Raw genomic sequence first — 13,387 nt, forward strand, 5'->3', positions numbered from 1 at the left:
GGTGGAGGTGGGAGGGGGGGGGTAAACAATAAAATCACTGTTTACCGACACTTAGCAATACAAATCTAATCCTTCCAAGTCTAATTTTTTTTAATATATATAAAATTATACCTGACAATTAAAAGTATTTTGTAAGCGCAACCTAGCAGTAATCAAGTCTCCATTTGACAACTAAATACCCCTATTTTTAAGTTTAACAATGCAAATGGCTACTTCAATTAGCAGTAATATATAGAAGTCATCCTCATTAGCGTCTTGCAAAAGACTTGGCTCCCAAAGATAGGATTATAATGACAATAGAATACACTTGTCTTTATTATGTTTCTTCTGTACTAGCTACAGCATGCTTAATCAAATCGTAGGCATTACAAATCAAGTATTTATTTAAAATAGCATTTCTCCCTCCATATTATTTACCCTCAAAAGCTTATGCATGGACTCTTTCCTGGCCAATTTTGTTTCTCTTATTTAGCAACAATTTATTTGTTTCTCCCTTCATATGTTTCTAAAGGACCTTAACATTAACATGGTGTTTTGTTTGGATGCCAACCACTCTGATCACAGAACAGCTACAGCAAAAGGCTTTGTTAGCGGGTGTATGCTTCCATTGCTAGTTCTGTGACAGTTAAGTACATACATTTGAGACCCTAATTAACCAGTGATTTTCTACGGTTGTTAGTTTTTAAATTCCTCATTTGAGTAGAAGATTTATAATCTAGAACATACTCAATACAATGTTCACATTTCTTATTTTGTGCCTAGGCTATTTTAAAGAACCCCTTTAAAAAGACCACATATTAAATCATTCCAATTTTTTTACTATTTGCTTTCAACAGTATAAACCAAAGGTTTTTGTACTAGTGAAAACTTACGACAAACCATTTTAGAGTAGAGTTGCATTGGAATTCCAATGCTGTTTAATTAAAAAATAAATTAATGATCTCACAGAGGTAGTTAGAGGACTTGATTCCTAAGAATGTTCTTGTACTTTAGCTTTTAGAGTTAATAAAATGAAAAGAGCGATTACACGGTGTGCTGAAGCTTCAATTTGTTTAATAATGAAAACTAAATGTTTAAAAAGGAATGCGTCCTTACAGAGTGATGTCTCGTGACTAATATTTTCAAAGAGGATGTTCAAGGTCTGCAGCAGCTGTACACATACATAACGACCAGATTTCTGACGCAGGATGTTCAAGAAGAAAACAAACATGTTCTTCTCTAAGAAAAAGCTAGAAGATAATGTAAAAGCATTACTGATTTTTTTTTTTTTTTTTTTTTTTTTTTAAAAATTAATTTTTTTTTTTACTGGAGAACTTATTTTTTTTTTTATAAGTTTGGCAACTTTCAGATTGTATAGCTTTGTAATATTGCATTCATTTACCCACAAAGAGTGCCTCTCTGTCAAAGATTAAACTAACCAGGATATTTGAAGTGCATTCAAATTAATAAACAAAAGGGATAAAGATCTAAGGGCTCGTCAGATATGTAATGTCCAACTGAACAGAAAAGTAGGCTTCCTCAGCCTACAAACTCATGAAAGCAGTTTTGTGGGAAAGGGTCTTTGACCGGAAATATTTTACTGGAATTTCCTAGAGCTTTAAAAAAAAAAAAAAAATCTATCACTAAAAGTGTCAGCTTGTCTTCTACTGTATTTTGTTGTCATTGAGGGGGGGGGGAAAATCAGAAAGAAAGGTCTTTTATGATGTTTAGATTCGATACAACGCTCTGTAGACCTTAAAAAAGGTTGCTATACCGTATTTGCTGCCAAAGCTTACCATGGCATATGAACATCAAAATGGTACAATGAAGCAGTTTTGAATTTGTCAAAATTTTTTAAAATAATGATTTATTGTTTCCTCTAACATAACCTCCCATCCTACTGAGGATTCATATGTTACCTTTCTAGTAATAGCAGTTATACATACACACACACCTTTGTAAAGCTGTCTTAAGAGCATCAACCATGCGCCACCATCTCTGTATGCAATTCCTCTTCCCCCTCTACAATGAAGTGTGTTTACAACTCTACCAAGAATAGTTTGTTCAAGTATAAATTAAGAAACCTACTTAAAGTAACTGATGACTCTCACAGCAGAGAAGCTAACCTCTCTGGACAGCTGAACAGAGCCGGATTAACTTTTTGTGGGCCCGGTGTCAAACATATTTGTGGGCCCCCCTGGGGAATAATTGTAAAAGGGGCTGGGGGTAAAATCAGTGGGGCAGGAGCTAGGGTTGGTCTCTGGAGCAAGGGAGGGGTCAGGGGTAAACTGCAAGCGCAGCAGGGCTGGGGAGGGGGTCAACAGGATCCCCCCCCGCCCCTGCCCACATAGAGCGGGTACCTACCTGGTTCTAGCCCATTCTCTTGGTCTCTCTCTGCTCTGAGCTGCCCCTCCTCCCACAGCAGCAGGACAGGTTCTCTTCCAGCCTTCTGGGGTGGGTGTTGGGAGTAGGAGGAGCGGAGGCTAATGTGGTTACTCCTATAACCAGAAACTAAATTTCCGGTCACCACTGCTCACTAGACACCCAGGTCCCATTTTCTACTGGAGTTTCCAGTCTAAAACTGGATACCTGGCAATAGGGCTGCCAGAAAAGCCTGAGGGGGGGAGAGGGGCAAGCAATCATTTTAAAAAGTAAGAGGGCTAAGCCTTAAGGGGTGGGGGCAAGTGGTGGGTGGACTAGGGAGTGAAGAGGAGCTAGTGGGCAGGGCCATGTCTGCTGTACTGCCCAGGTAGGTTGGAGACTGTGGGGATCAGCTGACACAGTATCCATGGCCGGTGCAAGGATATTTTGCACCCTAGGCGAAACTTCCACCTTGCGTCCCCCACCCCCGGAGCATCGCTTATTATAAATTTTCAAAAATAAATACAGTGGAGTCACATCTTACGCGGCGGTTAGGTTCTAAGGTCAGCATGTAAGAGGAAAATCACGTATAGTGAAAATTACCATAAACTACAGTACACACAGTATACACTGTCTACACTAGAACAGGGGTCCTCAACCTATGGCACACATGCCAAAGGTGGCACACACCCAGATGTTTTTTTTTTTTTTTTTTTTTTTAAATGGCAGACTGTCGGTCCCGGCCACCACTGAGCCTGCTGCCAGCCTAGGGTTCCGTTCACTCAGCTGCCAGCTGGGGTCCCAGCCGGCGACTCCGCTCAGCCTCCTGCTGTTCACCCAGGTCGGCAGGAAGCTGAGCAGGGGTGGTGGCTGAGACCCTGGCTGGCAAGGGGCCGGCGGCCAGGACCCCAGACCGGCAGCGGGCTGAGCTGCTCAGCCCGCTGCTGGTCTGGGGTTCCGTCCGCTGGTTCCTGCCAGCTGGAGTCCCAGCCGCCGATCCGCTCAGCCTGCTCAGCCCGCTGCCAGCCTGGGTCCCAGCCGCTGGATCTGCTCAGCCTCCTGGCGGCCTAGGTGAACGGAACCCCAGGCCGGCGGACGGAACCCTGGGTGAAGGGTGTGACGTTGTGCAGTCTATATGGTTTTATAAAAACGTGATAATAAGTGACTATAATGTAACTGGAATATGCTTTATGCAAAAGGTCTCTTGTAAGAAGATATCATTACAAAGCTTATAATCTACTGAGTGTGATCATCCTATTTGTATAAATGTACCACTCTTGTATCTAAAACTAGAAGTATGAAATATAACTCTGAGGGCCTATTGTAATTATGCAAAGTGTGGGCCATTAATGGTGGTTTGGAATTTTGATGACTCCCATTAACCAGGACCATTGTGTGCAGATGGCTGTGTTTACCTGAGAGTCTTCCGGTATGTGTGTGCTGGCAAGTGGGTAATGAAGTCTTGCAGTGACGTGATCATGTCACCTGAACTGGAATCCATCTTTAACCTGGTGCTTTACCAGTGAGGGGGGGTGGAAACCCAGAGGGACAAAGGGTTCCCGCCTTATGCAAAAGATATATAAAGGGGTGGAACAGAACAAAGAGGGGAGAGAAGAGCCATCATGAAGAATCCCCTAGCTACCACCTGAGCTGGAACAAGGGGAAAGAATTGCGCCCAGGCCTGGAAGGTGTCCAGTCTGAGAAAAAAAAACTTACTGAATCATCTCTGAGGGTGAGATTATCTGTATTCAGTTTGATTAGACATAGATTTGTGCATTTTATTTTATTTTGCTTGGTGACTTACTTTGTTCTGTCTGTTACTACTTGGAACCACTTAAATCCTACTTTCTGTATTTAATAAAATCACTTTTTACTTATTAATTAACTCAGAGTATGTATCAATACCTGGGGGAGCAAACAACTGTGCATGTCTCTCTATCAGTGTTATAGAGGGTGAACAATTTATGAGTTTACCATGCATAAGCTTTATACAGGGTAAAACGGATTTATTTGGGTTTAGACCCCATTGGGAGTTGGGCATCTGAGTGCTAAAGACAAGCACACTTCTGTGAGCTGTTTTCAGGCAAACCTGCAGCTTTGGGGCAAGTAATTCAGACCCTGGGTCTGTGTTGGAGCAGACGGGAGTGTCTGGCTCTGCAAGACAGGGTGCTGGAGTCCTGAGCTGGCAGGGAAAACAGGAGCAGGGGTAGTCTTGGTACATCAGGTGGCAGCTCTCAAGGGGGTTTCTGTGATCCAACCCGTCACAAACGGAACCCCAGGCCATTCACCCAGGCCGGCAAGAGGCTGAGCAGAGCTGGCTGGGACCCCAGCAGGCTAAGCAGGGCTGGGACCCCGGCTGGCAGGAGCCGGGCCCACTGCTGGCCCTGCTCAGCCCACTGCCAGCAGAGTGAACAGAATCCTAGGTCGGCAGCAGGCTCAGCGGCAGCCGGGACCCGCAGCCTACCATAAAAAAAACAGCTTGCATGCCACCTTTGGCATGCGTGCCGTAGGTTGAGGATCCCTGTTCTAGTGTACACTGTACTTTATGGTAATTTTCACTATATGCGATTTTCCTCTTGTGCGGTGACTTTAGAACCTAACCCCCCCATGTAAGATGTGACTCCACTGTAGTGTAAAAAAAAATTGGGGGGCACCGCTTTTTGGCACCCCCAAATCTTGGCGCCCTAGGCGGTCGCCGAGTTCACCTAGTGGTTACACCAGCCCTGACGGTATCCCCAGCCCAGGTGACGGGACAGCCAGTGGTGGATTTAGAGTTAGTGGGGCCCCCCAGCCCAGTGCTCAGCTTCATTTTTGGGGCTCCTCCTTGGGACCCAGTCAAGAAAAAGAACATTCTCTCTTATCTCCCGCTGCCCCCATTTTTCATTCTTTTTTTCGTCATCCTCCTCCCATAAGTAATAGCAAGTAAATAAAAATAAAGTGAGGTACCTTGATTGTTCTTGTGGTCTAACTTATTTTTCCACAGACCACTTGAAAAATCATGGAGGGTCTCGACGGACCACTTAATGATCTTTCCAAATATTGTAAAAAAATGTTCGAGTACGGGGTCTGGCCGGGAGCTAGGGCGAGGGAGGGGGCTCAAGGTTGGGGAAGGAGATTGGGACGTGGAGCGCTTACCTGGGGCAGCTCCTGTTTGGTTCTCAGGATGGGGCTGGGGTGTGTGAGGGGGTGGGATGTAGGAGTCGGGGCAGGGGGCTGGAGGGTGATGCAGGAGTCAGGGCTCGGGAGGTGTGGGGGGTGCAGGGGTCAGGGCTGGGGAGGTGTGAGCAGGTGAGAGGAGGGTGCAGAGGGCTGGGGAGGAGTGAGAGGGATGCAGGAATCAGGGCAGGGGGGCTGGGGGTGTGTGAGGGGGTGCTGAGGAGGTGTGAGGGGAGTGCAGGGTCAGGGCAGGGGCTGGGGGCGTGTGAGGGGGTGCAGGAGTCAGGGGGCTGGGGAGGTGTGAGGGGAGTGAAGGGGTCAGGACTGGGGGCTGGATGTGTGTGAGGCAGTGCAGGGGGCTGGGTGTGTGTGTGGGGGGGGATGCAGGGGGCCGGGGTTGTGGGGGTGCTCACGCAGGGGGCTGGAGGTAGTATGGCCCAATTCCAGCCCCTTCCCCAAGGCCCCACCCCCGCCTCTTTTCCTCCTCCCCCCCAGAGCAGCATGCTGCGGCTCCCCCCTCCCGCTGACAAGGCTGATCCAGCTGATTGGCAGCAAGAGGGGGGGAGGGAACGGAGCACGCTGGGGAAAGGGGCCGGGCAGGAGCCAGGCTGCCGGCAGAAGCCAGGCTGCCGGCAGAGGCTGCCACAGAGCCCCAGCAGCGGCAGAGTCAAGCTTCTCTGACCCCCACAGGAGAGAGCGGGGGCGGAGAAGAACGTGCCGGGGCCCCTTTCGACCGAGAACCCGGCGCCATGGCGCCATTGTAAATCCGGTATTGCAGCTGAATTATGGCTAGCGCACATTTGGTAGGAACCATAGTGCAAGCTTCACAATTCATCTCAGATAATACTCCATCTACAAATGCCAATCCCTCCCATATCAGCTGATCAACAATTTTGATTAAAAAAAAAAAATTACTAACAAATTAAACAGTGAAAATGTAAAGCACTTACTCAAACACGGAGCTGTCATTCTGATCTCCCCATATAAGGATCTCAGTTATAGAACGAATAGTCTCCACTAACAGATTGCGGTTGTGATCCGTTACTGTGGTATTTTTGGTCAAAACATGATACATATACCTAAAAAAGGAGAAACATGTAATTCGTTACTATTGTTAAACACAGCAATGTTGGGCTGTGATTTTCACAATCATTTTCAAATGTTCTTTACTGACCTATTTTCCCACCATTACTACTATATCCCAGGAAAGAAACTTGATTTTTTTTCTCCAATGTAATTGCTTCTGTTTATTTTAAAAATAACATTAGAGATAGGGTGGAGCAATGAATAAGTAACAGCGAAAGCCAAACTAACTTCCTAGAATAATGACAAAAGCCATTTACATAAAAAAAAGGATTATTAAAACAATGTGATTATGTTGACTATTTACCCTCTATATTTGTTTTTGTAATTTGTTGGGTTTCTTCAGTGGGTACGAATAGCATGGGAAAAGGGAGAGAGGAGAAAGCGAAGTGGGTAAATATAGTTATGGAGTGTAAGAAGAGCTGTAAATACTCCTGTAAGGTTAATTCTAGAAGGTTGCATGTAGAGTTAGCTGAAATACATACTGCATCATTACAGCCATGGAATGCATCTTTGTTTGAATTCTTAATTGTTGATGCCAGTCAGGGAGGTCTTGAATCCACCTGGGGTGGAGCTGAGTTACCAAGACTTGGACCATCTGTATTTAAACACTACTTTGAGAGGAGGTGGGTCCAAGGCTCAGTCTGAACCGAAGGGCTAGATTTTATGGCTGAAAACTCCAAATGTCTTAACTAGGACAGATAGGAAACAACATGAGTGCCTGTACACAGCTGTAGTACCAATCTCATTTTACTTGGGTAAATACGTGAAAATAGAAGAAAAGCACAACATAAGTTATGTTAGGGAAATTATGTTTGGAAGCCTGATAAGCATTTTGTAGTTATAAAAGAGTTAAGCAACATTTTTTTTTAGACTTGTAAGTATATTTACACACCTTTAAGTGCCATAGTTATGTTGACTGAACTTTTAAGTGTAAACCAGGCCCTAGCCCTGTCACAAAGAGGACTAGAGCAAACTCCATTTATAAACTGTTAATGTATATCAGCAGGGTCCATACAAACAGTTAGCCCTTGGAATACTAGTGCAAGGTAGAAACATACCCCAAGCTTGCCATGAACGAAAATGTTCATTTAGACAAGGAGACCCACATGTAATACTCTAGCTCAGGGATCGGCAACCTTAAACCGGCCCGGCCCGCCAGGGTGCTTACCCTGGCGAGCCGCGTGCCAGTTGACCTGCCACATCCGCAGGTTCGGCCAACCGCGGCTCCCCGTTCAAAGCCAATGGGAGTGGCAGGAAGCGGCGGCTAGCACATCCCTCGGCCCACGCCGCTTCCCACGGCCCTCATTGGCCTGGAGCGGAGAACTGCGGCCAGTGGGAGCCGTGATCGGCCAAACCTGCGGACACAGTAGGTAAACAAACTGGCCTGGCCCTCCAGCGTGCTTACCCTGGTGGGCCAAGTGCCAAAGGTTGCCCATCCCTGCTCTAGCTCACATATAATCCTATCCTGATCTTTCTACTTCCAATTATCTTGCAGGAAAACAGCATATTTTATGCTGAATCACCCTCACATTGTGAGCTGTGTCTACATTAGGAAATTTAAACACTGCTGAAAATGGGTGTGTATTTTAAATGATGCAGAACATTGTCTAACTACTAGTGTAGACCAGAACAAACTGTTCAGCACAGGGTCCAAGAGTTTCAAAATATGCCCAGCTCCAAAAGCCCTGCCAAACTACAATTGTCAAGTCATGATAAGAAAAGGAAAGTTTGAAAGTAGTTAATACATTTTTCAGCTAAATTACAGTGGGAGGAATTCTCTTCAACCTCAGTTCTGTTGTATACCATTTAAAACCAATTACGTTGTCTGTTATTAGGACACAGCTTCACAAGATTCAGTCTGTCCTCCCAGGTAAGTACTTGCAGAGAATCCAAATGAGGAAAACTGAAATTTAGTATGATCCAATGTTAAAATACACATACTTACTCAGTTAACCATGTTTATTATAGCATGCCTAAGGACCATCCCCAAGATTGGATGCCATTATGCTGGGCACAGTAATAAACAGTCTCTGCCCCTAAAAGCTTACAGTCTAAATAGACAAGGCCCAGACAGAGTAGGAGAAGGGGTGTTACAAGCAGAGAGAACAGTGCGATGGTAGCAAATGTTAGTTCCCCTTGGAGGTAGGAGAGGGGAGGAGAAAGGGTTAGTTCAGAGATAACTATCAACTGTGCAATATTTTACATACACCTCTACCTTGATAGAACGCTGTCCTCGGGAGCCAAAAAAATCTTACTGTGTTATAGGTGAAACCGCGTTATATCGAACTTGCTTTGATCCACTGGAGTGCGAAGCCCCGCCCCCCTGGAGCACTGCTTTACTGCATTATATCTGAATTCGTGTTATATCAGGGTAGAGGTGTATATTCAGCCCTGTTTATTTGAAGTAACCGTGAACCTGAACTATCACATGTACAGAGAAATGAATCTGTGCAAGTGGCTGCATTTATTAGAAATGAACTAAATTTCAGAAGATTTGGGGGGGTGGGTGGAAGAATAAGTCCAATAATGCAATGCTGGTCAAAGTAAACAGTAGAAGCAGTCGTAAGAGATTACTCAACTTTGCCCCCAAGACACTATACATTGCAAAGCATTTCTGAGCCGTTTCCCAAAGGGTTACCAAAAACCAAATTTTGTTTAGTACACAATGTGACAAATTGCAAAAACTAAATTTGAAGACATTTTAACATGATGCCATTGGGAATAGGGCTTTATACTTCTGGAAACTGATTACAGGTTTCCCAGTTGTTTGCCTGGTGAATTGTACTGGAAAACTCCTTGCTGCTTAATTTTATACTTATTCTTTTGGTAACCTAAGTGATGACAAGGTGAGGGCCTTGGAACTTACATTTCCATAGCTACTTCTTTAAGGGGTATGAAAAATCCACACTCCCAAGAGACATAGCTATGCTGACCTAACCTCTCTAACCTTCTGCTGACCTCGCTACCACCTCAGGGAGGTGGATTATCCACACTAACGGGAAAACCCCTCCTGCCCCGCTGTAGCGGTTCAAGTGTAGACATAACATAAGTCTGAGTGCATTTACTTGGGCTTCAATGTCATTGCTGTTGTAATTAACTCTCTTGGGGTACATCTACACTACAGGGGGGAGTCGATTTAAGATACGCAAATTCAGCTACGTGAATAGCGTAGCTGAATTCGACGTATCGCAGCCAACTTACCCCGCTGTGAGGACGGCGGCAAAATCGACTTCTGCGGCTTTCTGTCGACGGCGCTTACTGCCACCTCCGCTGGTGGAGTAAGAGCGCCGATTTGGGGATCGATTGTCGCGTCCTGACGGGACGCGATAAATCGATCCCCGAGAGGTCGATTTCTACCCGCCGATTCAGGCGGGTAGTGTAGACCTAGCCTTGGACTGTGAAGGTGCAGGTGCCTTTGTGGGAAGAAAACAGTGTTTCTAGGTCTCAAGGCCAAAATTTACAGTTATGATTAGATCTGCACAAGAATAGGATCAAGGACTAATTAAATATTCCCTAACAAAAACTATGCTAAAGCTCAGTGTTACGTTTCATCAACTTAAAAGTAAAAAAAAAACACGCAGGAATGTTGTGCAGATTAATTTTTATATCATATAATATTACATACAAGAAAACTACTTTAAGAGAACATTATGGTTGCAATGTCAAACACTGAAAAGTTAGGAAATGCTGAATTAAAGTTGCCCATACAGCCTTAATTCAGACTTAATTGTGTGTATCCATTATGATATGGTCTTTAATGACATGATCACATACTGTTTTTACTACACGCAGGACCCCAACCTCATTCAGTGCCTAGGAGGGGTGGTGCTCGGGGAATTAATTAGGTCTGAAGGACAAAAGGCTGATTCATATTAGTTTGTGGATACTATTTGCCACCAGGTCATGTGAAACGTTTATGTATGTCTATACATCAGAATATGTACTATATGTACAGGTGGTTTAGTTTACTAGCAGGGATGTTAGGAAGCAAGCAGGAAGGCAATACAATGCGTCCAGAAAAACACCACCAAGCACACACTCAGGAAGTTAAGAAACAATACCTGAATTATTAGCTGTGATTACACTAATTCCATGTTTCAGAGTAGCAGCCTTGTTAGTCTGTATCCGCAAAAAGAACAGGAGTACTTGTGGCACCTTAGAGACTAACAAATTTATTAGAGCATAAGCTTTTGTGGGCTACAGCCCACTTCTTCGGATGCATATAGAATGGAACATATATTGAGAAGATATATATACACACATACAGAGAGCATGAACAGGTGGGAGTTGTCTTACCAACTCTGAGAGGCCAATTAAGTAAGAGAAAAAAAAAAAAAACTTTTGAAGTGATAATCAAGCTAGCCCAGTACAGACAGTTTGATAAGAAGTGTGAGAATACTTACAAGGGGAGATAGATTCAATGTTTGTAATGGCTCAGCCATTCCCAGTCCTTATTCAATCCTAAATTGATTGTATCTAGCTTGCATATCAATTCCAGCTCAGCAGTCTCTCTTTGGAGTCTGTTTTTGAAGTTTTTCTGTTGCCACCCGCAGGTCTGTCATTGAATGACCAGACAGGTTAAAGTGTTCTCCCACTGGTTTTTGAGTATTATTTTTCCTGATGTCAGATTTGTGTCCATTAATTCTTTTGCAGAGAGACTGTCCGGTTTGGCCAATGTACATGGCAGAGGGGCATTGCTGGCACATGATGGCATATATAACATTGGTAGATGTGCAGGTGAACGAGCCCCTGATGGTATGGCTGATGTGATTAGGTCCTATGATGATGTCACTTGAATAGATATGTGGACAGAGTTGGCATCGGGCTTTGTTACAAGGATAGGTTCCTGGGTCAGTGTTTTTGTTCAGTGATGTGTGGTTGCTGGTGAGTATTTGCTTTAGGTTGGGCCCCTATCCTTGTAACAAAGCCTGATGTCACTTGAATAGATATATGGACCGAGTTGGCATCATCATAGGATCTAATCACACACCGGAGCCAGACACACTGCCGCGCTGCTTGGCAGGAGTGCACAATCCTGCCACCCAGAGCGCTGTCTGCATGGCAGCGTAGCTACAGGGGAAGGGGGGGAAGCTGGTATGGGGCCAGGGGCTAGCCTCCCTGGCCAGGAGCTCAAGGGCGAGGCAGGATGGTCCCACAGGCCACATTTACCCACTTCTGGTTTAGGCAGTTGAATTCCACTGGGAGAATTGGATTCTATTCCTATTACTGCCACAGAATTCCTATGTGATGGGGGCAAGTCATTTAAATTTTTTTTTTTTTTTTTTTTTTTTAAAGTGGCCACCAAAGTTCCTCATTTTCTGGATGCTAAACTCAGACCAAAGGTGTCAATTTGCAGGAGTACTGAGCACACTCCAGCAACAGAGGTTAACAAAAGCTGTGTAATAAACAAATGAAGTGCTATAAACTGCCAGGTTCTCTGCAAGTACAGGCCACGGGCATCTCAAATTGGGCACCTCACTCTCACAGACCTTGGGAGGCAGGCCAGTCCTTGCTTACAGACAACCCCCCAACCTGAAGCAAATACTCACCAGCAACTACACACCACACCACAGAAACACCAACCCAGGAACCTATCCCTGTAGCAAACCTCGTTGCCTACTCTGTCCCCATATCTACTCTGGCAACAGCATCAGAGGACCCAACCACATCAGCCACACCATCAGGGGCTCATTCACCTGCACATCCACTAATGTCATATATGCCATCATGTGCCAGCAATGCCCCTCTGCCATGTACATTGGCCAAACTGGACAGTCCCTCCGCAAAAGAATAAATGGACACAAATCGGACATCAGAAATGGTAACATACATAAGCCAGTAAGTGAACACTTCAATCTCCCTGGTCATTCTATCACAGATTTAAAAGTCACTGTCATTGAACAAAAAAACTTCAGAAACAGACTTCAAAGAGAAACAGCAGAACTAAAATTCATTTGCAAATTCAACACCATTAATCTGGGCTTGAATAGGGATTGGGAGTGGCTGGCTCACTACAGAAGCAGCTTTTCCTCTCCTGGAATTGACACCTCCTCATCTATTATTGGGAGTGGACTACATCCACCCTGATTGAATTGGCCTTGTCAACACTGGTTCGCCACTTGTGAAGTAACTCCCTGCTCTCCATGTGTCTGTATATAATGCCTGCATCTGTAGCTTTCACTCTATGCATCCGAAGAAGTGAGGTTTTTACCCACGAAAGCTTATGCCCAAATAAATCTGTTAGTCTTTAAGGTGCCACCAGACTCTTTGTTACTTTTGACTTTAATTTCTGTGCCTTAGCTCAGAGGGGTATTGGGAAAATTAATTTATATTTGCAAAGAACTCAGATGCTACAGTGATAAGCTCTATAGAAAAACACATGAAGAAATTAAAAATTCTGTATTCACAGCAGGGTTTGAATAATGTGTAGAAAATAAGGCCTAGGACCATACAACAAAATATTGAATAGCTGATCATCCTGTGAGCACTATTCATCCTGTGCACTGGATGAGGAAGGGGACCAGTGGAAAAAATAGTTTGTGATTATGTAATTAAAGCAGAGGTCCTCAAACTGTGGGACGCCCCCCCAAGAGGGGGGGTGTGGAGCAACATTCGGGGGGTGGGTACAGCTGGGTCCCAGGCCAGTCCCCACAGGGGGGAGGGCGGGGAGTGAGTGCCCCGCTGTGGCTCCACCTGCCAGCCCTGAGCCCCCCCTGTGGCCCTGCCTGTTGGCCAGGGCCTGCTCTGGCTTTCTGGCCGCCCCGTTTTTTTTTTTTTTTGCTTGGGGCGGCCAAAAAGCCAGAGC

General features: G+C 45.0%; 1 protein-coding gene across 12 annotated transcripts in view; it reads right to left on the reverse strand.

Moving 5' to 3' along the window:
• CLEC16A (C-type lectin domain containing 16A) overlaps nucleotides 1–13,387 on the reverse strand; it is a 186,191-nt gene that overhangs the window by 163,397 nt on the left and 9,407 nt on the right. For all 12 annotated transcript variants that reach the window (XM_034783355.1, XM_034783345.1, XM_034783346.1 and 9 more), the window contains exons 2-3: nucleotides 6,447–6,575; nucleotides 1,096–1,229 (exon numbers count right to left, since the gene is read on the reverse strand). In XM_034783355.1, the coding sequence (XP_034639246.1) occupies nucleotides 1,096–1,229; nucleotides 6,447–6,575 (263 nt within the window). The remainder of the gene's footprint in view (nucleotides 1–1,095; nucleotides 1,230–6,446; nucleotides 6,576–13,387) is intronic.

This window comes from Trachemys scripta, chromosome 10 (assembly GCF_013100865.1).
Source record: "Trachemys scripta elegans isolate TJP31775 chromosome 10, CAS_Tse_1.0, whole genome shotgun sequence".
NCBI classification, from domain to species: domain Eukaryota; kingdom Metazoa; phylum Chordata; order Testudines; family Emydidae; genus Trachemys; species Trachemys scripta.